This window comes from Microcaecilia unicolor, chromosome 11 (assembly GCF_901765095.1).
Source record: "Microcaecilia unicolor chromosome 11, aMicUni1.1, whole genome shotgun sequence".
Classification (NCBI taxonomy): Eukaryota; Metazoa; Chordata; class Amphibia; order Gymnophiona; family Siphonopidae; genus Microcaecilia; species Microcaecilia unicolor.
This window is the reverse complement of record NC_044041.1, coordinates 162,020,855-162,048,018: the sequence shown is the minus strand read 5'-3', so window position 1 is coordinate 162,048,018 and position 27,164 is coordinate 162,020,855. Positions and strand designations below refer to the sequence as shown.

The window sequence follows — 27,164 nt, the reverse complement described above, 5'->3', positions numbered from 1 at the left end:
CATCCAAGCATGTCTTTCTCTCCCCCCTCCCCCCCCCCCCCCCCCCCCGCCACAGCTTCTCACACAGCTAGCACTTTTTGTTTTCTTGGTTTCCCCACCCAATGTGTTTTAAGTTTTATTACCTTGAAATCTCTCCTTCATAGAGCACTGGCAGTGCAGCAGTAAACCTAGGTTGCCAAAGGTCTGCTCAAGAGCACTCCATCTGACTCATCCCGCCCCTCTGACTCAACTTCCTGTTTCTGCAAAGGAAGGTACGAGGCAGGGGGTGGGTTGGTGGGTGGGAATTGAGATGCTTAACTGCGGCTGGTGAAGGGAGAGGTGTGGAGGAGGATTCATTTCCTTAGTGCTATGAGGTTGTATCCATAGATAAGATGGCCTCAATTTTTCCGATACATTTTACAGCACAATTTTTCAACTTCATAGATAAGCATATGCAGTATGTTTTGAGGAAAGCAAAAAAGAGGTCACTCAATGATAGGTCTTATGATATAGATCTATGGTTATACTCTTGGGGAAGAAAAAGATGGATACAAGTTTATTTGAAAAAACTTCCCACAGAGATCTCTCTACCCTGTTGTACAAGAGTAGACAGAGGAATTACCTTGATCAAACTGTCTCTGCAGACTCTCCATCTCAGACTTGTTCCCACTCACACGGTAGATGCCTTCAGTACTTAACCCTATGAGGAAGCAGGAGAAAAGAAAAGTGGGTCACAAGAACAAAGAATGCAGGTTACAGAGCTAAGACTAAAAAAAAATACTGATGCTGATTGAGCAATGATACATCTTCTCTTGGAATACGGTGGCCCCGAATGGACTAAATATGGAGGTTGAGTGAGTCTAGGATGGGTTGCCTTTAAGAGATGGGCGGAGTTAGATTAAGGATGGGTGCATTTAATCTTGGTAATAGACTGTGAAGGCATGAAGCCTGAGGATCAGTAATCTGGGACCGGGACTGGACGCTAGTCCCGCTGGTGAGTAGTCAGAAATGCTATTTATATATTCCATGACTAAAGTTGATAAATATGGACAAAATATATCAGGTAAATTAATGATGAAGTTAAAGATGTGTTGTTGGGTGTTTATAGATAAGAAAATAGTTCCTCCTGAAGAAAAGGATTTGAAATGCGGCCAGCATTGGGAAACGTGGAGTAAAACAACTTGAGATGGCTATCTATTTTTCAGCTGTTCTGAACAACGCTCTCCTGCATTAATAGAAAATCACGTGTTGAAGACAAAAAGGTTATAAGTTGTTGAGGAGTGCAAGTTCGATGTTCTACGGCCAACCAATAAGGAATATAGAGATATTTTCAGGAAAAAGAACCTTTGGTTTTAAACGTTTGTTGAAACGTACGTGAGGATATGACAGCTTAAAAAATTCAAAAAGCTTAAAGGCGTTGACTGGATTTGAGAACTGAAGAGCGTGGAAACATAAACTGTGGAATGAAGGAACTTTCTGAAGCTGTGCCCACTTGATAACTTAGGGGAGTAATTGGTTGGGTGGGGTAACAGAACTTGGACCTCACCATCTAGTAATGTATTTAACTTGTTTGGTTAGGATAAGATTATTGTTAATAATGTAAAATGAACGTGATGTGATAAGAGGAGTCCTCAATGTGTATAAGTGAGTTAATTAATACATGCTGACAGGATTGAGCTTATTCAGTAAACAGGAAGGAAATGTTTGTTAATTGAGGTTTTTAATAAACCTATTGATAACTGAAAAAGATTTCTGGAGCACAATTTAATAAATGAGTTAAAATTTAATGCCAAGTAGTGAAGAGTGATGCACTTGGGGTGCAGAAATACAAAAGAGATGTACCGGATAGGAGGGGAGAGATTGTTAAGTTCAGCTCTGGAGAGGGTCCTTGGGATGATGGTGTCTGAAGATCTCAAGGTGACATAATGGTGCGACAAAGCAGTGGCCGAGCCCAGAAGGGTGCTAGGCTGTGTAAGGGGTATAACCAGCAGAAGAAAGTTGATGCCCCTGTACAAGTCGTTGATGAGGCCTCACTTGGAGTATTATGTTAAATTTTGGATTTGTCCGAGTTGTTTTTATAAAGCTTTCCAGTTTTATTCTGTTTGCCCACATCAAAAACAGAATAAAACTGGAAAGCTTTATAAAAACAATAAGCAAGCAAGCACTGAAGTCCCTGAGGAAGCCACTTTATGGTGAATCGGTGGCGCCGTTGGACATAAAAGCTAAGTGCTGCATTCTCTGCTTCAGTAGAGCGTATTGATGTTGTTCACAGTTGGCGCTTCCAGTATTATTATAGTGAAGAAATAGTTAATTTTGAGGCATTTTTATTTGCACAGAAAAAAGAAAAGAAGAATTAATGGAGATAAGTGCATAACCCTGATGACAGAAACTATCAACGGCCATTTTTTTTGGCATGTTGTAAACCTAGGATGTAAGGTCCGATAGGTTCTGAGGAGTTTTCTCCTACAAATCACTGTGTGATTGGCTATTTTGACTGGTGTGTTGTTATGTTTAGTATAGATTTACTGTTTGATCACACCGGTACACTCCTGCAGTTAAGGATTGAGTGTTGAATATATTTGTTTGTCCATAAGTAGGATACTGGCTACAAAGATAAAGAACACTCCTAGGCATTTGTATCTCACTATATTACAGAATGCAAACAAAAAATATCCCAAGGTTTTTCTCTCTCTACTCTTTCAATGAAGGGAATAAAAGCCATTTCCAAGTAACAATTTTACTTTATGATATATCTATTCCTTTATCCTTTAACTCATATAGGCTTCCTGAGGACTAACTGGAAACTATATTCACTTTAACAAGAATTTCTGCTCTACTGAAATACAAGAAAAACAAGATCACAAAAGGTTCCAATTCAGTCATACAATTATTGTTGTAGTACTTCTAGGTTAAGTCAAGTTTGCCGTATTTATAAGGATACAATATTTAATTTTTTTCTTTATGCTAACATTTTGTTTGAGAGAGATTCTGGATTCTACCCTGCTAAGAATAGTACCAAAATGAGCAGGTTAAAATAAATTACATAAATAGAACCTAAGCCAACAGCAGGATTCAGCGCTGGAGGCAATCTTACCTGTGTTTTCGATGTACTCAATACATTTTTCAATGAAGATGGGAATGGGTTTCTCTGGAGTTACTACACTGCTCAAAGGCACGCCAAAATAGTTACTCTTGGTGATGGATGGACGAGGTTTGAGCTTTGGTCTCTGAAAGAACAAAAAGGACCACAAACTCACAGCTGAATAAACTAGGCCAAATACACAAGCTGTCTCATTTTCATTTGCTCTCACATTATAATTTCTCTCAAAAGGGAACAAAATACTTAGAATAGAAAAGTGAGATGAACAGCAGGAGAAAGCTGTGTGATAGAGAACAACGGGCAATAGTAATCATATAAGGCGAAGATACTCACCTGTAGCAGATGTTTTCTGAGGATAGTAGGACATTTACTCTCATATATGAGCAACGTCATCCGACATAGCCCTGGTACAGATACTGCCCAGCATTCAAGTAGAATCTCAAAGCCTTTGGCAACGCTTTACCCCACATGGATGGGTGCCTTGCCATCTGACAAACACACGGACAGCAGTGCAGTAAAAAAGCTGATAGAGTACAACTCCAAGAGGAGGAAGGAGGTGATGTGAGAATAATCCATTTATTTATTAGGATTATTAACCGTCTTTATGAAGAGATTCACCCAAGGCAGTGTACAGCACATACAGTTTAACATAAAACTTGCTAAAAGCATAACAATAGTAAAATAACCAAGAATAAACATAAATACAATAAATGAGGTAAACTTGAAAACAGTAAATTGAAACCTAATAATAGAACTACCGTGAAACAGTATCAAAAATATACACATTTAATTGTGTATGTTTTTGATACTATCCTATCCATGTCCTGCTGTCCTCAGAAACATCAGCTACAGTTCAGTAACTTCGCTTTCTCCGAGGACAAGCAAGACATTATGTTCTCACATATGGGAATCCCTAGTTACCAGACAGAAAGCTAAGGCTCATTGCAGTCCAAGGTATGTAGTGTGCTTTCACTAGGATGGGTATGAGGTTAGGGGAAAAGGTTGACAGAACAATTAACTGATTAAGGTGGAAATCTGACATCATCTTTGGAAGGCTTAAGATGCGTGCAGAGAACCATTCTTTATGATGAATTTGTATAAGTGGAGTTAATTTAATACATTTATATCCTGCTTTTATCCAAGGCGGGTAACATATCAATACATAATTTTACATAGATGTCCATACATAGTCTAAGACAGTAGTCACGTACGTTGGTTTAGCTGGGTGGTAGTTATAATATATGGGGAGGACATCTAGTTGCCTGTGTCTATACATAGTCTTCACTATATAGGACCGGTAGTCACATATATAGTCTTCGATGGTTACAGTTATAATTATGTGGAGAGGAAACAGAATGGGTAGGTGCTGGGTGTTGGTTGAAAAGAAGCATAAACTGGAAATGGACTAGTTTAGGCCCTCATGTGGTTGGAAGGCTGTCATGAACAGATTTTTTTTAGTAACTGCTGAATTGTTAAGTGTCTTGTTAAATGTCTTCACATGTTCTCAGGTATCCTGGTTAGGGCATTCCACAAGGATGGGACGGCCAATGGATAAGGCTCATTATTTTGTCTGTACGTAGTTATTTGATTTTGCTGCAGGTAGACATAGTTGATGCAACTTCTTGGATCTTAGCGCTTGTTTCAGTTTATATGCTGGCATAATATTTCAGAAGTAGACTGGGACGTGTCCCCAAATATGTGTTGATGCGTCTGGGGGTGTAGCCAGACCTTGGCAGGAGGGGGGTCCAAAGCCCAAGGTGTTGGGGGGTGTAGCCTGTCTCCCCCAGACGCCGACCCCCCCCCTGCCACTTTTGACCCCTCCCAGCAATGGTACCTTTGCTGGCGGGGGTCCCCATCCCCCGCCAGCCTAGGTCTTCTTCAATGCCGGTCTCCGGTGGCGTTCGCTGATCTGTGCTGTGAGTCCTGATGTCCAGCACGTCCTGCACGTTCCTTTAACGGAGACAGGCGCTGAAGAAGACTAAGGCTGGCAGGGTTGGGGACCCCCGCCAGCAAAGATACCTTGCGACGGCAGGTCAAAAGTGGTGGGGGAGGGTCAGTGGGAGGAGGGTCAAAAAGTAGAGGGGGCCAGTACTAAATCTATGGTGGCCTATGCCCTCGTGGCCCCACCTAGCTACGCCCCTGTGATGCGTCATTACAAGAATCTTAAATTGGTACTCTGTACTGTACAGGAACTCCGTGCAGTTTCTTAGTGTTGGCGTGATGTGCTCCATGATTTTGGTACTCCAGTGATCAATCATTCAGCTGCATTTTGGATGACCTGTTAGAGCTTGAATTCAGGATGCTGGTATATCCAGAAATAGCGAGTTACAATAGTCAATTTAGTCAGTATTAGGCTCTGTACAATCATTCTGAAGTCATACGGTGTGACCACATCTTTCAACTTGCTCAACACGCGTAGCTGAAATCACATGGTCTATATGTTTTTCACATTGTCAAACTGGTGTCTAGGGAAAACTCCAAGGCTATAGACATAGGGCTTTATGATCACTTTCTCACCTTGATATTTGAACGCTGTTGGTAGGGATGAGTCAGGGGTCTTACAAACGTCTGTCTTTGCAATATTTAGAGCCTTTTGCCGGTCTCATCCAAATCAATAATTCAGTCAAAAATACTCTTCAGTTGTACGGATAAATCCTATCTTGTTTGAAATAGGGATAATGAATTGGACGTCGTCTGTGTATATTCTATATGAGATGTGCAAGTCTTGAAAGACATTTCCCAGAGATACCATAAATAGTTAAACAGTACTGCCAATAGGGCTGACCTTGTGGTACACCACTTGTAACTGAGAAGCAGTTAGACACTGATTCCTGTACTTTAACATGAAATTTTCTACTCTGTAGGTACGAGAGAAACCGGGATAAGACTTGACCCCCAATGCCCAAATCTGATAGCGCGTTGATTAGGAGTTGATGGTCTATGGTGTCAAAAGCTAGTGCAATGTCGAGTATGATAATGCAGAAGGGAAAATTAGGTTCTTACCTTGGTAATTTTCTTTCCTTTAGTCACAGCAGATGAATCCATAACTGATGGGTTGTATCCGCCCTACCAGCAGGTGGAGATAGAGAACACTGAAAAACCATAGTGCCTCTTGGACGGCTAGCCCCCAACTGCCTTCAGTATTTGGGATTTCCAAAGCAGAGTGAACCATAAAGGTATAGTAACACAAACTTTCTCACAGCGAACAAACGCCCCAGAACAGGAGCAGCAAAGGAGGGACGATCTCAACCTCCTGTAGTAGACACATCATGTAGAAATTCTGATAACTCGTTTTCCCAACTTCTCCCAATGAGATTTATATCTGCATGAAAGATCAGAACAAAAAACAAAGTCAGACAGGGAGGGATCATGGATTCATCTGCTGTGACTAAAGGAAAGAAAATTACCAAGGCAAGAACCTATTTTTCCCTTCATTGTCATCAGCAGCAGATGAATCCATTAACTGATGGGATGTACAAAAGCAATCCCTACTTAGGGTGGGAACAGGCCACACCACGAGCCAATACTTGAGCTCCAAAAACAGCATCCTGCTTCGCTGCAACATCCAGCCTGTAATGCCGGGCAAAAGAGAGCTGAGAAGCCTAAGTAGCCGCACTACAGATCTCTTGAAGAGAGAATGCACCCGTTTCAGCCCATGAGGAAGAGATGGCTCTCGTGGAATGCGCCTTAAACGCTTCAGGTGGAGACCAACCTGAAAGCAGATACGCAGCAACAGGCTTCCTTGAGCCAATGGGCTATAGTGGCCTTAGACGCTGGATCTCCACGCCGAGGACCTGACAACAAGACAAAAAGGTGACAGAAGTCATTAGACATCTGTAGATACTGCAACAGCGCCCCTGCGGACATCCAAAAGATGTAACTGCCCAAAGGAGTCCAGGAACTCTTCCCTAGAAAAGGAAGGAAGAAAAATGGGCTGGTTCAGGTGAAACGCTGAAACCACCTTAGACAGGAAGGAAGGCACTGTACGTACCGTTACTCCGGACTCCGAGAATTGCAGAAGAAAGGAGGAAAAGGGTCCCGACAGGACAACGCCTGCAGCTCAGATACGCGCCTAGCCGATGTGATGGCCACCAAAAAGACTGTCTTAAGAGTCACATCCTTCTCCGAAGCTCGCCGAAGCGGCTCGAAGGGTGAACACTGAAGAGCCTTCAACACTAGCCCCAGGTTCCAGGCCGGAAAGGGCAACCAGACAGGAGACGGAGCCTAAGCCACCCTCTGAGAAATCTGGCAATGTCCAGATGAGCAGCAAGGGACCAGCCAGCGACCTTCCCTCGATAGCATGATAATGCTGTCACTTGCACCCGCAGGGAATTGTAAGCCAGGCCTTTTTGTAAGCCCTCCTGCAAAAAGTCCAGCACAGTTGAGGACTGTAGCTCACGTGGTTGTGATCGCCTTTGAAACACCCCACGCCTCAAATTTGCGGCCAGATCTGCGCATAAGCTGCAGAGGTGGACCGCTTGCGGGCCTGCAAGAGAGTGGATATGACCTTATTAGAGTAGCCCCTTGTCTCTCAATTGCGCCCTCTCAACAGCCAGGCCATAAGACCAAATCGTAAGGATCCCCATAGCCACCGGACCCTGAAACCAACAGGTTAGGCACCAGGGACAAATGCACCGGCACGTTCACCAACATCAGGTGGAGATCCACATACACGGACGCCTGGCCATCTGAGCTATGAGAATCACGAGATCTCGGTAGTCATAATCCGCAGTAGACTCGTCCTATCAAGGGCCAAGGAGGGACACATACAGAGGCCCGAGGGCCAGGGTTGAGCCAGAGCATCAACCCCGCCGAGTGAAGATCTCTCTTCTGCTGAACACAAAAAAGGCGCGGTACTTTGGCGTTTGCACTTGACGCCATTAGATCCATTCCGGGTGTCCCCCATTGGCACAAATCTGAAGAAAAGACTTCTTCTGCCAGCTCCCATTCCGCCGGGTCGATTTGATGCCTGCTGAGAAAATCAGCTTGCACGTTGCTCTGACCTGCAATGTGAGCTGCTGACAGAAGCTACAGGTGTAGCTCGGCCCAGTGGCAAATCTGAGCGGCCTCCATGGCCAGGTGCCTGCACTGAGTGCCGCCCTGACGATTTATGTATGCCACCGCTGTCATGTTGTCTGACAGAACCCAGACAGCAAGCCCCTTCAGAGTCTTTTGAAAGGCCATAAGAGCCTGGAATATCGCTCTCAGTTCCAAGCGATTTATGGACCACCCCGCTTCCACGGGTGTCCACAGACCCTGAGCATAGCTTCCTTGGCAATGCGCTCCCCAGCCTAGAAGGCTGGCATCTGTTATCACCAGGAAGGAAGTGCCAGGGGCATTCCTCGGCACAGCGTCCTGTCGGAGAGCCACCACTCCAAACTGAGCCAGGCCGCAGGGAGCAACGCTAGTCTGCGTTGATATTCCTGGGACATCGGAGACCATTGTTGAAGGAGGGCAATCTGCAGAGGCCTCATATGTGCTCTCACCCAAGAGCACCACCTCCAAGGTGGCCGTCATCAACCCCAACGCTGGACAAAGTCCAAGCTCGCGGCGAGAGCATCCGCTGGAGCAGACAGACCTGATTCTGAAGCTTGCACCGCCTTTGGTCGGGGAGAAAGACCAACCCCGATGCCGTGTCGAACCAGACCCCCAAATACTCGAGAGACTGAGAGGGGGTCAGGTGACATTTGGGTATATTGACCACCCGGCCTAGCGCCTGCAGGACCGCCACCACTCTGGCTGTGGCAAGACGACTCTCGGTTGCCGAGTCCGCTCTGATGAGCCAGTCATCAAGATACGGGTGAACTCTGATACCCTCTCGCCTGAGACAGGCAGCTACTACCACCATTACCTTGGAAAGGGTACGGGGAGCTGTGACTAGGCCGAAAGGCAAGGCCTGAAACTGGAAATGCTTTCCCAACACTGCAAAACGGAGGAACCGCTGGTGTGGAGGCCAGATAGGAATGTGCAAATAAGCTTCTTTTAGGTCCAGAGACGTCAGAAACTCTCCTGGCTGTACCGCCGCAATGACGGAGCGCAGGGTTTCCATGTGGAAATGTCGTACTCTGAGAGCATCGTTTACTCTTCGTAAGTCGAGGATTGGCCTGAAAGACCCGCCTTTTCAAGGCACAACAAAATTAATGGAATAGCGGCCGCAGCCGCGTTCGGTGGGAGGCACCGGGACCACCGCTCCGAGGTGCAGCAAGACTTGTAAGGTCTCCTCTACCACCGCCCGTTTTACGGCAGTGCCGCATCGGGACTCCACAAACACGTCTCTCACCGGGGCACCGAATTCCAGTCAGTAACCTTCTCTGATCAGGTCCAGGACCCACTGATCTGAGGTAATCTTGGTCCACTCCTCTAGAAAGAGGGAAAGACGTCCTCCTATTGCAGGCAAGGAGGAGTGGACCGGTGTCCCATCATTGTGGAGGACGCCCCTGAACTCCTGGCCTTGAACCGGCCCCTGCGGAACGTTTGTCCGAGCGAAAGGAGTTCCTCTGCTGAAAACGGGCACGTTGAGAAAACCCAGCAGAGCGCCCCGGGCGATACCTTCGAGCTTCACGGAAGCGAGGTCTGGAAAAGGAGGGAAACAGAACCCTTGGAAGAAGGCCTCGGCCTGTCCTCGGGTAACCGCTGGGGTTTATATTCCCACAGGTCTTTCACAATCTTCTCCAATTCCTGTCCAAATAACAGGAGGCCCCAAAAGGGTAGCTTCACCAGTCTTTGCTTAGAAGCCATGTCAGCCGCCCAATGCCGCAGCCAAAGAAGGCGGCGGGCGGACACCACCACAGACATCTGTTTAACTGAAGCTCTGACCAGATCATACAGGGCGTCAGCCAAAAATGACAGGGCCGACTCCATCCGCGGGACAACCTCAGAAAGGGGGCCCGCATCATCGGCGGGCTGTTCCACCGCCTGCTGTAACCAGGAAAGACATGCCCAGACTGCATAGGAACTGCAAATAGACGCCCTCAATGCAAGGCCCGCAATTTCAAAGAACCACTTCAGCGCGGACTCAAGCCGCCGGTCCTGCATGTCTTTCAAAGCAACTCCTCCCTCTACTGGGAGAGTGGTCTTTTTTGTCACCGCCGTGACCATGCATCCACTTTAGGCATCCCCCAAGGGGCCAAGTGCTCCTCACGCAGAGGGTAAAACTGACCCATAGCCCTGGCCACTTTCAAAGGCCCATCAGGGTCAGACCATTGAGCAGAAATAAGCTCTTGGATGGAGTCATGCACAGGAAAGGCCCGAGTAGGCTTCTTAGTACTCGCCATCCTAAGATTAATAGAGGAGGCGTCGCCCTCAGCAGGATCATCAATCGAGAGGGCCTACAAGGCGTCAGTAATGAGAGCTGACAGCTCGTCGCGGGTGGAAAATCCGGACCGCATTGGGATCATCCAAATCCAGTGGCAAACAGGCACCCTCCTCTGGATCATCTGTCCCTGGGGGTCTGCCGGATCCCTCAGACTCTCCACAGCCCGAACACAGGGGGAAAAAAGGGTATGCGCCACTTTCAGACGGGGAATTAACCCGTCTATGTTTAGCGTGTTTCCAACACTCGGGGGAGGAAATAACCTCTGAAGTCATCCCCGGGGCATCAACACCCGGAGGGAAGCCAGGAGGCAACGCAGTGTCAGACACCTGCGGCAGAGCTCTTTTCAGCATGACTGCCTTATGCATTAAAAGCACAAACTCAGGGGAGAAAAACTCACCCTGACACTCCGCCTCCGAATTAGGAGAAACGGATGTAGGAGCTCTTCTGGCAGCCTCTAAACGAGGCGTCCCCCTGCCCTCAGACTCCTCTGCAACCGCGAGGGTCGAGGCATGCGGCGCTTCCAAAACGGCGCCGGCTGCCAGCTCCATCGAGCGGGAAGAAACATCGCTTGGCATGCTCAAACTAGCATGAGCGTCTAAGGAGCACGTTTTACACAGCCCCACTGCTGATCTGCGTTTACCACAACAGGAGCAGCGCTTAACTCCTTCAGCAACCATCGTCCGTTTTTTCACAGGACGGGAATATAGCAATAAAATGGCGGCTTCGCACCAAAACTTACCCCGATCGGAACGGCGTCCGCGGGACCTTCCCGGAGGAGCTGGGCACCACTCTCACCTCAGAACGAGCTCCGGTCAAGATGCACAGAACCAGGATCACTGGGAAAAGCCTCAGAACAGCCACGCAGTAAAAGCGCGCTTTTTTTTTTTTTTTTTTTTTTTTAACGCTGTGAGGAAAGTTGGAGGCAGGCAGCAACAGAGGGACTCCGGGAGGCGGGGGGGGGGGGGGGGGGGGGGGAATGGGTAAGGCAGGGAAAGGGCGAACCTATATGCCTTTAAAGTGGGCACCACCAGCCACAACACCCCTGCTCAACTGGCAAAGCACAGGAGCCACCCCAGGCAGTCTGAAATCCAGGAGCTGATCAAGCTACGTTCACACCTGCTTGGAGATAGGGAAATACTGAAAGCAGTTGGGGGCTAGCCGTCCAAGAGGCATTATGGTTTTTCAGTGTTCTCTATCTCCACCTGCTGGTAGGCGGATACAACCCATCAGTTAATGGATTCATCTGCTGCTGATGACAAGGAAATTAGTGTTCTGGTCCATTTCGATCCTTAGTTCATCTAGCATTGATAGTAGTAAAACTTGATGCTATGGTTGGTTCTAAATCCATACTGAAAATCATTTAGCAGGTGAGTTTCCTCCACAAACTCCTTTAGTTGGCTTTTCTCAATGATTTTTGCCAAGAAAGGGAGCACATAGATTGGTCTGTAGTTATTCATTATTTTTGGAACAAGTGTTGGTTTTTTTTTAGGAGTGGCTTAACAGTTGCCTCTTTGAGCAAGTCCACTAACATGTCTTCTTGAAGCGATTTATTCACTAGCTTTAAAAAAATGGGACAATTATGTCTGGCATTGCTCTCAGGATTATTGAACAGCAGGGATCTGCCTGCGCTCTGGTTGGAGATAGGCTTCACTAATTTTTCTATCATGTTCTCACCCAATAAGCAGAAAGGGTTCCAGGCTTGGTTTGCAGCCTCTTGTTTCAAAGCGTGTATAACCAAGGTCTCAGATTCAGAGATTGATATTTTGGGGTTCAGTTTCTGATGCAACCAATTTGCATATTCATGAGGATTCACATTCTGTGTTATCTCATCTTTCCTTCCCTCGATTAAGTAGTTTACTGTGTGGAATAGCTCTCTGGGCTTGTTTAGGGATGTTTTAATCTTGTCTTTGAAGTATGTTTCTCACTTCTTCCCATAGTATCTTGTATTCTACCATTTTGGTTCTATAAGTCTACAGGTTCTCATTGATTTTTGTTTTCTTCCATATTCTTTCTGCGGTTCTTAGGTCTTACTTGTTTTAGTGCTAGTGTCTCCTGAGCTCTTAATTTTAATAGTCTTTTTTGGTGCTATCTGGTCTAAGCTATCTATTATTGATTTTGTCCAGTGCTCAACTATGCAGTTTTGACTCTTATCTAAATTGTGTGCCTGTTTACCTGCCAGACAATCCTTTAAGTCTACCAGTTCAAATTTGGACCTTGTCATTAGTGTGACTCATCTATCTTTTTTTTCTTTTAAGTCTTTCAATAGAGAGTTCAAACATTACTAAAGTGTGGTCTGTCCATGCAATTTCTTGGATGATATACCCTTGCTGCGTGTGTAGGGTCTTTTACAATTTGAATAAATTGAAGCTGTTCTAGTAATAGCTTCCAAGTCCTTTGTTGTGGTGACAACTCCTCTATAGGTAGTTCACCTGGTACATTAAAGTCGCCTAAAATGCAGACATTCTGGGGGTCAACCGGTAGTGTGGATAGAAATTCTAGGAATGGTGAACAGTCGGTGGTTATTTTTCCTGGTGGACAATAGAATAAGCAGAAGGCTATGTGCTTACATTCTATTATAAGGAATTCTGCGCATCGCATTTTGAGCGACAGTGTCTTTTTATAGAATATTACTACTCCCCCTCCTCGTTTGTAGGACCCGCATGCCCATTCCCATTTATATTCCTCAGGGCAACGTTGTCTAACTACCACTATGCAAATAGGAAACAGACAATGTAGACTCAGCTCCAACCTTTCTTTCAGATGTCACTTCAAGAACCACACTTCTTGTGTGAAGATCTGGTCCCGATTCTCCCTTCCCACCCAGTCAAATGACCAACATATGATTAAGTCTGTGGCAAAATTCCCAGGTCACAATCAGCCTAGAGAAAAGGCAAATTAACAACCTCCAGATGCAACATGTTTGCATTCAAGCACAGCAGACTCAACAATGAACAAAGCTTTTTTTTTTTTTTTTTCTATTGCCCACAGTTCAGTTTTCCCTAGTGGATTCCAATTGGGCTCCTGTCTCTATACATGTGGCTTGTGGGTTTGTTAACTGGCTCTAGTTTCTGCATGAACAAACTGCCGATACAGCTCTGGTCTCACCTCACTAAACAGATGAGCCTGCAAGCCTGCTCTTCTCAGGTGGTGTCCCGTCACTGTTCCTCACTACTACTACTACTACTTAGCATTTCTATAGCGCTGCCAGCATCGCCGTGGCCCACACTGTTGGCCATCGCTGGGTCTGCGCTGCTGTTTCTCGCTGCCAGTCACTGTCTGCAGGCTGCAGGTAGGGATTCCAGCACACCTCTGCTGGTACTTGGCTCTGCACTCACGCCAGTCTCCATGGCAGTGAGGGCTTCGCCATTTGCCGCATGTCTCTCCAGAGCCGCTCAGTCCAACCGCCCTCCCCGAGTAGTTTGGCAGTGTGGGTCCGCTCCGACAGAAGTGGTCCGGTTGGCTGCCGATCGCTCCGGGATGTGGTCGGGCCCGCTGAGAGCTCGCTCTGGTCTGGAGCAGGTTGGCGCCACTTCGCTCCCCCACGTGGGTGGTCGGCCCTTCAGTTGGTCAGGCCGGCAACCTTGGCGCTGCTCAGGCAGTCAGGATTGTGGTTCCGGGCTCCCAGTTGGCAGGGGCAGCTGTGACCCAAGAGCTAGCCTCCAAGCATCTGTTTTAGTAAGCCATCTTATAATAGGCACAGCTACTAGGGCCTGAAGCTCACTGACCCTATGTGCTGAAGTGACCTCCACCAGAAATACCACCTTCCAACTGAAAAACTTCAAGTGACATGTCAAGCGACTCATAAGGAATTTCAACAACTGGATGAGGACGACACTGAGATCCTATAACACAGTGGAAAGCGTAATTGGGGGTTTCATTAGAAGCAAACCTCTCATGAATTAAACAACTAGAGGCTTACAGAAATGGGCTTACCTTCCCCATGATGATGGTAAGCGCCAATTGCATCAAGTTGAATCTTTACAGAGATGGTCCTGAGGCCAGACTCAGAAGGTACTCAAGCAGCTTTTGTGTAGGACAGGAAAAAAAGGTATAAGGTCTTGCCCCCAAATCAGACAGTAAGCCTCTTAATTTTAAAATTATATGACCTCTTTGTGGAATCTTTCCTGAAAGCAAGCAGGATTCTGGAGATCCCCTCATGCAGCTGAAGAAATACTAACTACGCTCTCAGCATCCAAGCCATAAAAGCCAGTAACAGAAGATTGGAATACAACAGTGATCCCTCATTCTGAGTAAAGAGGTTTGGAAAGCAGTACAATCTCCATGGATCTTTGGAGGCTAACCCCAGAAGTACAAGAAACCGTATCTGCCTCGGCCAGTATGGCGTGATGATGATCATGGTTTCCCAGTTCAGCTGAGTTTCAGTAAGTCTTCCACATTAGAGGTATTAGAGGATATGCATACAGAAAACCCTTTCCCCAGTGGAGGAAGGTGTGGAAGGTGTCCGATGCTAGCCTACCATATGATCTGAGTCTGGAGCAAAACTGAAGGACTTTGTTAAGGTAAGCGTCAAAAGGATTCACCACCGGGGTGCCCCATAATTGGAAGATCAGCTCAGCAATGCCCATGTTCAGATACCATTTGTGAAGTTGCATTATCCTGCTCAGTCTGTCTGTGACGCTGTTGTCTTTCCCTGCCAGGTATGTGGCTCTGAGTATCATGCCCTGAACAGAGGCCCATCGCCATATCCCAACAAGAGGTATGAACTCGTGCCTGTGTGCTCAAGGTAATACATTGCAACCTGATTCTCAGTTTGAACAATTATCTGATTGAACAACTGATCTCTGAAAGCCTTTAGAGCATTCCAAATGGCTTGTAACACCAGTAGATTTATGTGAAAGGAAGTCTGAATGGACCAGAGACCTTGAGTGTGAAGCCCATCCATATGGGCCCCCCAGCAAGGTTGGATGCATTCGTTGTCAACATCTTGTATGAAGAATACATTTGAAATGGAAGTCCCAAGGTCAGAATGGGCTGAATTGTCCACCCAAGAGGGACTCCTGTAGAGGAGTGACCGATATGAGATCCACTAAATTTCCACTGGGAAGCTAGGATCCACCGAGCCTCTCTCTCAAATGGAGATGTGCCATGGGCGTTACATGCACTATGGAGGAGGCCATGTGGCCTAACAATCTCAACATCTGCAGAGTTGAAACCTACTGGCCCTGCCAGACCCATAAGGCGATGGACCCTAAAACCTCAACCCAGGGAAGAATGCCCTGGCTTGAACCACATCTAGCAGGGCTCCTATGAATTCCAATTGTTGAGTGTGAAGGAGAAAGGACTTAGAGCTACTAGGGTTTGTCATAAAACACCCAAACGATTTTCTGCATGGTAGGTACCTGGAATCTACCTGCAGGAGGTGGTGGAGATGAAAACTAAAAAAATTCAAAAATGCATGGGATAAACACAAAGGAATCGTGCATAAAAGGAATGGAACCAAACCAACCTAGTGGCGACTGGATGGCAACTCCAGTAATTGGGAAGTAAAGCCAGTACCGGGCAGACTTCTTGTCTGTGCCCTGATCTTGGCTGGACAGATCTGGATAAGCCAGAGTGGGGCTTCAATGACAGACTCAGTAGTTGGAGAACAAGGCCAGTGCCAGGCAGACTTCTACAGTTTGTGCCCTGAAAACTGCAAGATCAAATAAGCATATATAGTATCGTATCATACCTTATGCTACAAGTTTATCTTGTTGAGTAGACTGGATGGACTGTACAAGTCTGTGTCTCCCATCATCTACTACGTTATGTTATTAACCCTGAGTGCCTTCTTTGGATATGTTCTCAGTCAATCACCCAGGCAGGGAAACAAGAAGCACTCCCGTCTACACAGTCATGCTGTAACTACAGCAAGACAACCGGTAAAGACTCAGTGAGCAGATGCAAGGCCCAAAGGCAGAATGCAATACTGATAATGGTGTTTCCCTACTCGAAATCTTAGGTACTTCCTGTGACTGGGAAGTATTTTAACTGAATCAAGGGAAGTAGGGTGCCCAGGGAAACCACCCTGAACTTCTCTCTGACCAGATATTTGTACAGAGCCCTTAAGTTTAGAATGGGATGACATTCCTTCATCTTCTTGAGCACTAGGAAGTCTTCGGAATAGAATCCCCTCCTTCTTCCCCATGGCGGCATGAGCTTGACTGTGTGGGCCTGTAGAAGGGAGGACAGTTCCTCTGCAAGCACAGCCTGGAGTTGCCAGCTGATATTTAACACTCTTGTTGGGCAATTTGGAGGAACCCAATGCCAATTTAGGGCATAACTCCCCCAGACTATTTGGAGAATCCACCAGACGGAGGTTATAAGGGGTCATCTTGCATGGAAAAAAAATTTAGCTTCCACCCTACCCAAAGGTTGCCTGGGAAGTTACTTTTATTTTGGCTTATATTGACTGAGACCTGTTCAGGCCTTCTGGGATCGCTGGGATGGCTGAGAAGGGCAAGCCAGAGAAGCATATCTATGCATTTTTGAGTAGTAGTATCTCCTTTGGTTCCCACCCAAAAACCTACGAAAAGTTGAGGTCGCAGGAGTGGGCCAAGATGGGGACATCATATGGGAAAATTAGGTTCTTACCATGATAATTTTCTTTCCTTTAGTCATAGCAGATGAAGCCATTACATATGGGTTGTGTCCATCAACCAGCAGGGGGAGATAGAGAGCACTCAACTTTTCACAGTGCCTCATGGCCAGCTAGCTCCACTGCCTCTCCAGTATTTGAAGCTTCCAAAGCAGTATGGCAAACCGCAATGGGAATAACATGAACTTTCCTCACAGCGAACGATGGCCCCTTAACAAGGGCATAAACTCAAAAAAGGAGGGAATGAACTCATCCTCCTGGAGGGAATAAACTCGTCCTCCACTTTGTATAAACGGAGGGAATACTTGCATCCTCCTGGAGGGAATAAACTCATCCTCCCAAAACATGAACTGGAGGGAATGAACTCATCCTCCTATAACCGTAACAAGAATCCTAAAGACTGTTTTCCGACTCCCCAAGGAAGGAATATAACTTCAGGAAACAAGAACAGCACCTAAAATCAGAATCACTGCAATACAGACAATCATACAAGGACGGCTCATGGCTTCATCTGCTATGACTAAAGGAAAGAAAATTATCATGGTAAGAACCTAATTCTCCCTTCCTTGTCATCAAGCAGATGAAGCCATTACGTATGGGATGTAACAAAGCAATCCCTAAATAGGGTGGGAACAAGCCACACCACGCGCTAGCACCTGTGCTCCAAAACGCGCATCCCTCCTGGCAGCCACATCCAGCCTGTAATGTCGGGCAAAAGAGAGCTTAGAAGCCCATGCTGCAGCACTGCAAATCTCGTGAAGAGATAGTGCTCGTTTCCGCCCAGGAAGAGGAAATCGCTCTTGTGGAATGTACCTTAAAGGCTTCAGGCGGAGCCCGGCCAGACAGCAGATATGCTGAAAAGATAGCGTCTTTGAGCCAACGGGCAATAGTGGCTTTAGACGCTGAAGACCCTCTGCGAGGACCTGCAAACAGCACAAAAAGATAATCAGGGGTCCTGAAATAATTTGTAATTCGCAGATACTGCAACAGAGTCCTGCGCACATCCAAAAGGTGCAACTGCTCAAATGAATCTGGAAACTCCTCCTCAACAAAGGAGGGCAAGAAAAACAGGCTGGTTTAGGTGAAACGCTGAAACCACCTTAGGCATGAAGGAAGGCACGGTCCGAACCGTGACCCCTGACTCTGAGAATTGCAGAAAAGGGTCTCTACAGGACAACACCTGGAGCTCTGACACCCGTCTCGCCGAGGTAATGGGCACTAAAAAGACGGCCTTCAGTGTCAAATCTTTCTCTGAAGCACGCCGAAGCGGTTCAAAGGGAGCCCCCTGAAGGGCCTTCAATACTAACCCCAGGTTCCAAGCTGGACAAGGTGCCCGCACGGGAGGAAGGAGCCGAAGCACCCCTCTAAGAAACTGTGCCACATCTGGATGAGCAGCTAAGGACACGCCTTCAAACTTGCCACGCAGGGAGGCCAATGCTGCCACTTGCACCTGCAGGGAATTTTAGGCCAAGCCTTTGTGTACACCATCCTGCAAAAAGTCCAGAATTGGCGAGACAGGAGCCTGCAACAGAGAAAGCGCTCTTGAAACACACCAGACTTCAAACTGGCACCAAATCCTGGCATAAGCCACGGATGTGGAGCGCTTACGGGCCTGCAGGAGAGTGGAAATTACCTTATTTGAGTAGCCTTTACCTCTCAATTGTGCCCTCTCAATCGCCATGCCATAAGACCAAAGCGGCAGGCGTCCTCCATGGCCACCGGACCCTGTGACAACAGGTGCGGAACCAGAGGTAACGGAAAGGGAGCCTCCAACAGCATCTGTCGGAGGTCCGCATACCAAGGCCTCCTGAGCCAATCTGGGGCGATGAGCACCACTTCTCCTGGATGCAGCCGAATCCGCAGGAGCACTCGCCCTATCAAGGGCCACGGAGGGAAGACATACAGCAAGCCCAGGGGCCAGGGTTGAGCCAAGGCATCCAACCCGGCAGAGCGAGGATCCCTCCGTCTGCTGAAGAAGCACGGGACTTTGGCATTGGAACTGGTCACCATAAGATCCATCACTGGCTTGCCCCATTTGGCACATATCTGCAGGAATACATCATCTGCTAGCTCCCACTCCGCTGGATCGATCTGATGCCTGCTTAGATAGTCGGCTTGCACGTTGCTCTGACCTGCAATGTGAGCTGCTGACAGGGACTGTAGGTGCAGCTCGGCCCAGTGGCAAATTTGTTCGGCCTGTGCAGCTAGAGCTCTGCACTGAGTGCCGCCTTGTCGATTTATGTAGGCCACTGCTGTCGTGTTGTCCGACATCACTCGGAAAGCCAATCCTTCCAGGGTCACTTGAAAGGCCAGAAGAGCCAGAAACACCACTTTCAACTCCAGGCGGATGAAAGACCACTCCGACTAGTCGGGCGTCCACAGACCCTGGGCATGCTTCCCCTGGCAATGTGCGCCCCAGTCCTTCAGGCTGGCATCTGTCACCACTAGGCACCAATCGGGGAGTGCCAGCGGCATTCCCCGCCGCAACATGCTGTCCGAGAGCCACCACTCCATATTGAGGCGGGCTGCAGGGAGCCAAGAAAGTCTGCACTGATAATCCTGAGAAACTGGAGACCATCGTTGAAGTAGAGAATACTGCAGAGGTCTCAGGTGCGCTCTCGCCCATGGCACCACTTCCAAGGTGGCCGTCATCAATCCCAACAGCTGGACAATGACCCAAGTTCGCGGGCGGGGCATCCTCAGGAGCAGACGGACCTGATTCTGAAGCTTGCACCGCCTTTGCTCGGGAAGAAACACATAGCCCGAGGCTGTGTCGAACCTGGCCCCAAAATATTCTAGAGATTGCGAGGGGGTCAGGCAACTTTTGGCCATATTGACGACCCAGCCCAGAGATTGAAGGACTGAAACCACTCTGGCTGTAGCTAGATGACTCTCTTTTTCTGAGTCTGCTCTGATGAGCCAGTCGTCTAGGTACGGGTGAACCCGGATACCCTCTCGCCTGAGAAAGGCAGCTACTACCACCATTACCTTGGAGAAGGTTCGGGGAGCTGTGGCGAGGCTAAAAGGCAAGGCCTGAAACTGGAAATGTTTTCCCAACACCGCAAACCGCAGAAACTTCTGGTGCAGGGGCCAAATTGGTATGTGCAAGTAAGCTTCTTTCAGATCCAGAGACGTGAGAAACTCTCCTGGCTGTACCGCCGCAATGACGGAGTGCAGGGTTTCCATGTGAAAATGCCGCACTCTTAAGGACCTGTTTAGCTCTTTTAAGTCCAGGATCGGGCGAAAAGACCCGCCTTTTCGTGGCACCACAAAGTAAATGTAGTAGCGTCCTAGACCTTGTTCGGCGGAAGGCACCTGGGTCCCAGCCCCTATCTGGCACAGACTGTGCAAAGTCTCCTCTACCGCCGCCCGTTTGGCGGCAGAACTGCATCGGGACTCCACAAACACGTCTCTCACCGGGGGCATCAAATTCTATTCGATATCCGTCTCTGATCAGGTCCAAGACCCACTGATCTGCGGAGAGTTTGGCCCACTCCTCGAAAAAGAGGGAAAGTCTTCCTCCGATGACAGGAAACAAGGAAGGGGCCGGCACACCATCATTGAGAGGGTCGCCCCTGAACTCCAGGCCTTGAACCGGCAGCTGCGGAACGTCTGTCCGAGCGAAAGGAGTTTCTCTGCTGAAAGCGGGCACGCGAAGTGAACCCAGCAGCACACCCCGGGCGGTACCTTCTAGCTTCACGGAAGCAAGGTCTGTAAGAGGAACGGACCGCCTGACCCTTAGAGGAAGGCTTCAGCCTATCTTCGGGCAAGCGCTGAGGTTTGGAATCCCCCAGGCCTTTAACAATGTTTTCCAGCTCCTCACCAAACAGGAGAAGGCCTTGAAAGGGCAACTTCACCAACCTTTGCTTAGAGGCCATGTCCGCCACCCAATATCGTAGCCAAAGAGTGCGGCGAGCCGCCATTGCTACAGCCATTTGTTTAGCCGAAGCTCTGACCATATCATAAAGGGCGTCAGCCAAAAAGGACAAGGCCGACTCCATCCGCGGAGCCACTTCAGATAAGGTCTCCACTCCATCACCGGGCTGTTCCACTGCCTGCTGTAACCAAGCCAGGCAGGCTCTAGCAGCATAACAACTGCATGCAGACACCCGAACAGTGAGACCTGCCAAATCAAAGGACCGCTTCAGAGCTGAATCAAGCCTGCGGTCTTGAATATCCTTCAGGGCAACACCTCCTTCAACAGGGAGGGTAGTTCTCTTTGTCACAGCCATGACCAGGGCATCCTCTTTAGGCATTGCAAAGCGAGCCAAATGTTCCTCACTCAGAGGGTATAATTGCCCCATAGCCCTGGCAACCTTCAAAGGTCCCTCGGGGTCAGCCCATTGAGCCGAAATAAGCTCTTGGATGGAGTCATGCAAAGGAAAGGCTCGAGCAGGCTTTCTGGTACTAGCCATCCTTGGATTAACAGAGGAGGCTGTGCCACTCCCAGGATCTTCAATCGAGAGGGCTTGTAAGGCATCTGAAATAAGCGCTGGCAGCTCCTCGCGGTGGAAAATCCTCACCGCACACGGATCATCAAGCTCCTGTGGCAATTCTGCACCCGACTCTGGCTCCTCAGCCCAAGAAGTTCTGCCAGACCCCTCAGAATCCTCATAGCCCGACCATGGGGGGGGAAAAGGGGGGTGCGCCACACTCAGAAGGGGAATTAGCCCTTCTGCGTTTATCAGGAGGATAAGAAACTGGCAAAGCCAACTCCAAAAGGCCAGGATCCACCGGGGGGGGTAGGCAGAGGTTCCGAAGATCCCTGTGGAAGAGCTCTTTTAAGCATGTATGCCTTATGCAGCATTAAAACAAAATCAGGGGAGAAAACCGCTCCCTGACCGCCCGGATTCTGCCCAGGGCTATCAGCTCTATTATTAGCCTCACTCAGAGGACCCCCCCCCCCCCCCCCCCCCGGATTCAGGGCTCTCCATCGCAACGGAGGCCGCACCACATGGAAAATCCAAAATGGCGTCCGCTGCCAGCTCAGAGCGCGAAAAATCGCCGCTCGCCATACTCGGGCCGGCTCTACCGTCTGTACAGCACGATTTACAGAGCCCCGCTGCTGATTTGCGCTTGCCACAGTTAGAACAGCGCTTTACAGTCTCCGCAGCCATCGCCGAAAATGGCGGTAAAATTCAAAATGGCGGTTCGCGCCAAAAACGTCCTGATCGTGGGCCCACCCCGGAGGAGTCAGAAAACACTCTTACCTCACTAGACCGAGTATCACAGCTCCGGTCCTGCAGAAGAATCTCACGAAAAAACCTCTTTTCCAAGATCGCTGTGCTAAAGTGCGACGCGACTTTTTTTTTTTTGACGCTGTGAGGAAAGCAGAGGCAAAAGAGGTAAATAAAATCACTCCGGAGGCTCAGATAAGTGGGAAAGGAAGGGAAAGGCGAACCAATGTGCCTGCATCCACTCAGTGGGAAAGGACAGGGAAAAGCAAGCTAATATGTCCACATCCACGGGGGGGCATGGATAATGCAGGGAAAGGGCTGACCTATGTGCCTTCAAAGTGAAGCTGCTATAGCCTCTAACACCACGGCTAACAACTGGCAAACCAGGAGCCACCCCCAGGCAGATTTTTGATGGAGCTCGAAGAAGCTGCAGCCACCCTGCTTGGGGAGATACTGAAGAGGCAGTGGAGCTAGCTGGCCATGAGGCACTGTGAAAAGTTGAGTGCTCTCTATCTCCCCCTGCTGGTTGATGGACACAACCCATACGTAATGGCTTCATCTGCTTGATGACAAGGAAATATTAATTTGCTTCTTGAAGTTATTGTAGTTTGTGTTATATTCTGTACATTATTATGTTTTATTCACTTTACTGTTTGTAAGCCACACTGAACTTGTGTCTATTTCAGGCTAGTGTGGGGTGTGTCATGAATAAATAAATAAATACATTTAATGGCTTATTATGAATAATCTGATTGCATTACAATCACTGTAGCCTAATGGCTCCAAAACTATTACCCCTACCAATAAAGACTAAATCAAATCAAAGTAGTTTCTCCTGTGGTCAGATCTTGGAACAACTGCTCCATGAAGCAGTCATTTATGGCATCTAGAAACTTTACTTCCCTAGCATGTACCGATGACACTTTTGCCCAAACAATATTACAGTAATTGAAATTTTCCATATTACATACAGAAAGACTGACATGGTGCATCCAGTCTGTCAGGGTAGAATCTACCATGCAGTGCAGATTACTTTTTTCATGTTTTTTAAAGATAAACACAATAGTGTTTTCTGCTGTTCCGAGTTTAGGGACTCCGTTTTTTGTTTCCATCCTCTCAAATGTTAGGGATCCACTCTATCCCACTATTTTTGAATTCCAGCCCTGTTTTTGCTTCCACCACCTCCTTTTGGAAGGGCATTCCAGGCATCCATCATTCATTCTATGAAGAAACAATTCCAGGTTGCATCTGAATTTAGCCACTGCCTTGTAATATTGTTTTGCTACCTTGGGATCCTCAGACACTGTCACCATAAGGTGTCCTTCTGGTCCACGCACACCAGCTTTTCTCTTTCAATTGCATACAGCTCCCTTGGGTTTCTGCAGCCCAAATGCATTACATTGCACTTCTTTGCATTAAAGTTTAACTATTAATTATTCAACCAATATTCTAGTTTTTGTAGGTTATTTCTCATTTTGCTACTCCCCCTGGGGGGTGTCCATCTGTTGCAAATCTTCGTGTCATCTGCATAAATGCACATTTTCCTCTGCTGTGTGTGTGGAAGTGGCTAAGAAAGCAAACAGAATGGTAGGTATTTTTAGGAAAGGCATGAAAACAAAAATGAGGACATTATAATGCCTTTGAATCACTCCACGGTGTGACCACACCTCTAATATCGTGTGCAATTCTGGTCACCACATCTCAAAAAAGATATAGTGGAATTAGAAAAGGTACAGAGAAGGGAGATGAAAATGATAAAGGGGATGGGACGACTTCCCTATGAGGAAAGGCTAAAGCGGCTAGGGCTCTTCAGAATGGAGAAAAGATGCTGAGGAGAGATATAATAGAGGTCTATAAAATGAGTGGAGTGGAACGGGTAGACGTGAATTGCTGGTTTACTCTTTCCAAAAATACTAGGACTAGGGGGCACGCAATGAAGCTTCAAAGTAGTCAATTTAAAACAAATCAGAGAAAATATTTCTTCACTCAATGTGTAATAAAACTCTGGAATTTGTTGCCAGAGAATGTAGTAAAAGCAGTTAATTTAGAAGGGTTTTTAAAAAAGAGTTGGATAGCTTCCTAAAAGAAAAGTCCTTAAGCCATTATTAAAATGAACTTGGGAAAATCCACTGCTTATTTCTAGGATATGAAGCAAAATGTATTGTACTGTTTTGGGATCTTACCAGGTACTTGTAACCTGCATTGGACACTGTTGGAAAAAGGATGCTGGGCTTGATGGACCTTCGGTCTATCCTAGTATGTTCTTAACCCTTCAGCAGTATTACTTAGAAAGGTACTGAACAGAATCAGTGCTAGGTGCCCTGAGGCACTCACTCACCCTTTCTTTCTTCCAAATTCATGTCACTATCACTGCCAGTGAACCAATTTGTAATTTAGTTTATCCTGGGGACCCACACCCAGGGCACTTACAGGATGATGATCAGAAGCCTCGCAATGTTCTAAACTGCGCTCTAAAAATAGCGCTGGAACAGTGCAAGGCTATAACGTCCCTATGATCAGAACTAACAGCATACAGATTTAGCCACACTATTAGTTCTGATCATAAGGGTGAAGGGAGGACTGTGCCTGAGAGCTCCCGCACTTGTTTGACAGGTCCGGGCTTTTCACAGCCCGGACCTGTCAAACCTAAGCCCGCCCCCACCCCCACCAGTGGACCTCCAAGCTTCCCCTCTCCCACCTCCCATATTGAACAAAAATGCCCTGGTGGTCCAGTGGACTGCTATCCCTCTCTCCTGACGCCGCCCCAACTCCCCCCCCCCCCCCCCTCGGTCCGCAGCCTACCTTGTTGTAGTAGTTGGAAGAGGGAGGGACTAGCACTCCCTTCTCTCCTCTTCAGGAGCCTCCTCAAAATGGCAGAGCCCTGCCCTGCCCAGTGCATCCTTTAGGGTTAACATCCAAATTAAATTTCATCTTCCTTTTGGATGCCCATTCTTCCACATTCCTAAGGTCCTCCTGCAATTTTTCAAAATCCACATGTGTTTTGACAACTTTGAATAGTTTTGTGTCACCCTCAAAAGCGAAGAGTAGCAGGCATTCTCTGAAGACAGCAGGCCTTACAGTCTCACAATTGTGTAATGCGATCCCCTTGCTGCTCAGTCCGGAACTTGTAACAAGCTAAAAAAACAAGAGCTTTGTGGAGCACAGGAGCCGCTACACCACACATCTGCGAGTGCTCTCCCACCTGCCGCAAAAGCATGGTTACTGCAGTTAAATACTACAGCATAAAAAAAAGGAAAAATAGGAGACAACTTCAAGGGGACGTGGGTGGATTTGTGAGAATATAAGGCCTGCTGTCCTTGGAGAATACCTGCTACAGGTAAATATCTTCACTTTCTCCAAGGATAAGCAGGCCATTAATTCTCACAACCGGGGTATCCCTAGCATCCAGGCTCATTGAAAACAACAAACAGTGGTCAATCGGGCTTTGCAATGGCAAGGACATACATCAGATTAACCTGAAACTAAATACAAACTGAGCGTGAGTGCAGCCTGGAACAAAATAAAACGGGCCTAGGGGAGTAGAGTTGGATTCTATATCTAGTCTCCCCTGGGCAGACTTCTATGGTCAACGCCCTGATCGTGACTGAATAGATAGGGATGGGATGGAGTGTAAATTTTAAGGGGCTTCGATGTTAGCTTCAGAACTTACTACAAGAACAGTACTGGGCAGGCTTCTATGGTCTGTGCCCAGAGAATGGCAAGGAGAAATCAAACTCAGGTATACATATAAAGTATCACATACCATGTAAAATGAGTTTATCTTGTTGGGCAGACTGGATGGACCATACTGGTCTTTATCTTCCTCCATTTGAAAGAATAATACCTCTTGGTGGAATCTTTCCTAGAAGCCATCAAGACCCAGGAGACACTCTCCGACAAACATAAGGAAGCAAATTCTAGGCTCTCAACATCCAGGCTGTGAGGGCCCGAGACTGAAGGTTGGTATGCAGAAGAGATCCCTCTTTCTGCATGATGGGGGTTGGAAAACACTGCAATCTCCACTGATCTTCTACGGATAACTCCACAAGAAGATGGAACCAGATCTGCCGGAAGCCAGTAAGGCGCAATCAAGATCATGGCCCCATTGTCTCTCATGAGTTTCAGCAAAGTCTTTCCTACAAGAGGAATGGGAGGTACATAAGACCCATCCTCCAATGAAGGAGGAACACATCTGACGCTAGTCTGTTGTGGGCCTGAAGCATGGAACAGAACTGAGGGACCTTGTGATTCATTTGAGTGGCAAAGAGATCCACCGAGAGGGTGCTCCACGAGTGGAAGATCTCACGGGTAATGCCCATGTGGAGACACAACTCATGCAGCTGCATAACCCTGCTCAGCCTGTCGGCCGGACTGTTAGTTTTGCCCACTAGATAAGTATTTAGAAGAAACATGTCATGAGGCAAGCCCAGCGCCACATCCAGATGGCCTACTGACACAGAGGGCAATATCCGGTGTCCCCCTGCTTATTGGTGTAGCACATGTGAACCTGAATGTCTGTTTGAATGAGCATAATTTGGTGAGACAGCTGATCTCTGAAAGCCTTATATGTACCTTATGTTCCAGATCGCCAGGAGCTCCAGAAGATTAATCTGAAGATCTGTTTTCTGGGCGGACCAAGCTCCTCGAGTTTGAGGACCATCCACACCCAACCCAGAAGAGATGCATCCGCTGTCAGCACCATTTGCGGCTGAGGAATTTGGAATGGGAGTCCCAGAGTCAAACTGGTTTGAATGGTCTACCACAGAAGAGAACAAACAAACTCTGGGGACACTTGGATGACATCTTCCAGACTTATCGTGGCTTGACACCACTGAGTATTATGTATACTGTGGACACCATGTTGCCCAATAACCTCAACATCTGCTGAGATTTGACCTACTGTGAGGCTCGTGACCTGCTGCGAGTGTCTGCTCTCGGCTCCAGGAGAAAGGCTCGAACCTTCTGTGTATCGAGCAGGGCTCCAATGAATTCCAA

The 27,164-nt window shown here is 47.5% G+C and overlaps 1 protein-coding gene across 1 annotated transcript in view; it reads right to left on the bottom strand.

Annotated features, from left to right (window-relative positions):
- The window catches only part of ARHGAP35 (Rho GTPase activating protein 35), a 132,286-nt gene that overhangs the window by 43,513 nt on the left and 61,609 nt on the right, over nt 1-27,164 (bottom strand). The window contains 4 exon segments of the mRNA XM_030219979.1: nt 602-679; nt 3,074-3,206; nt 5,865-5,937; nt 26,742-26,925. Of these exon segments, the coding sequence (XP_030075839.1) occupies nt 602-679; nt 3,074-3,206; nt 5,865-5,937; nt 26,742-26,925 (468 nt within the window).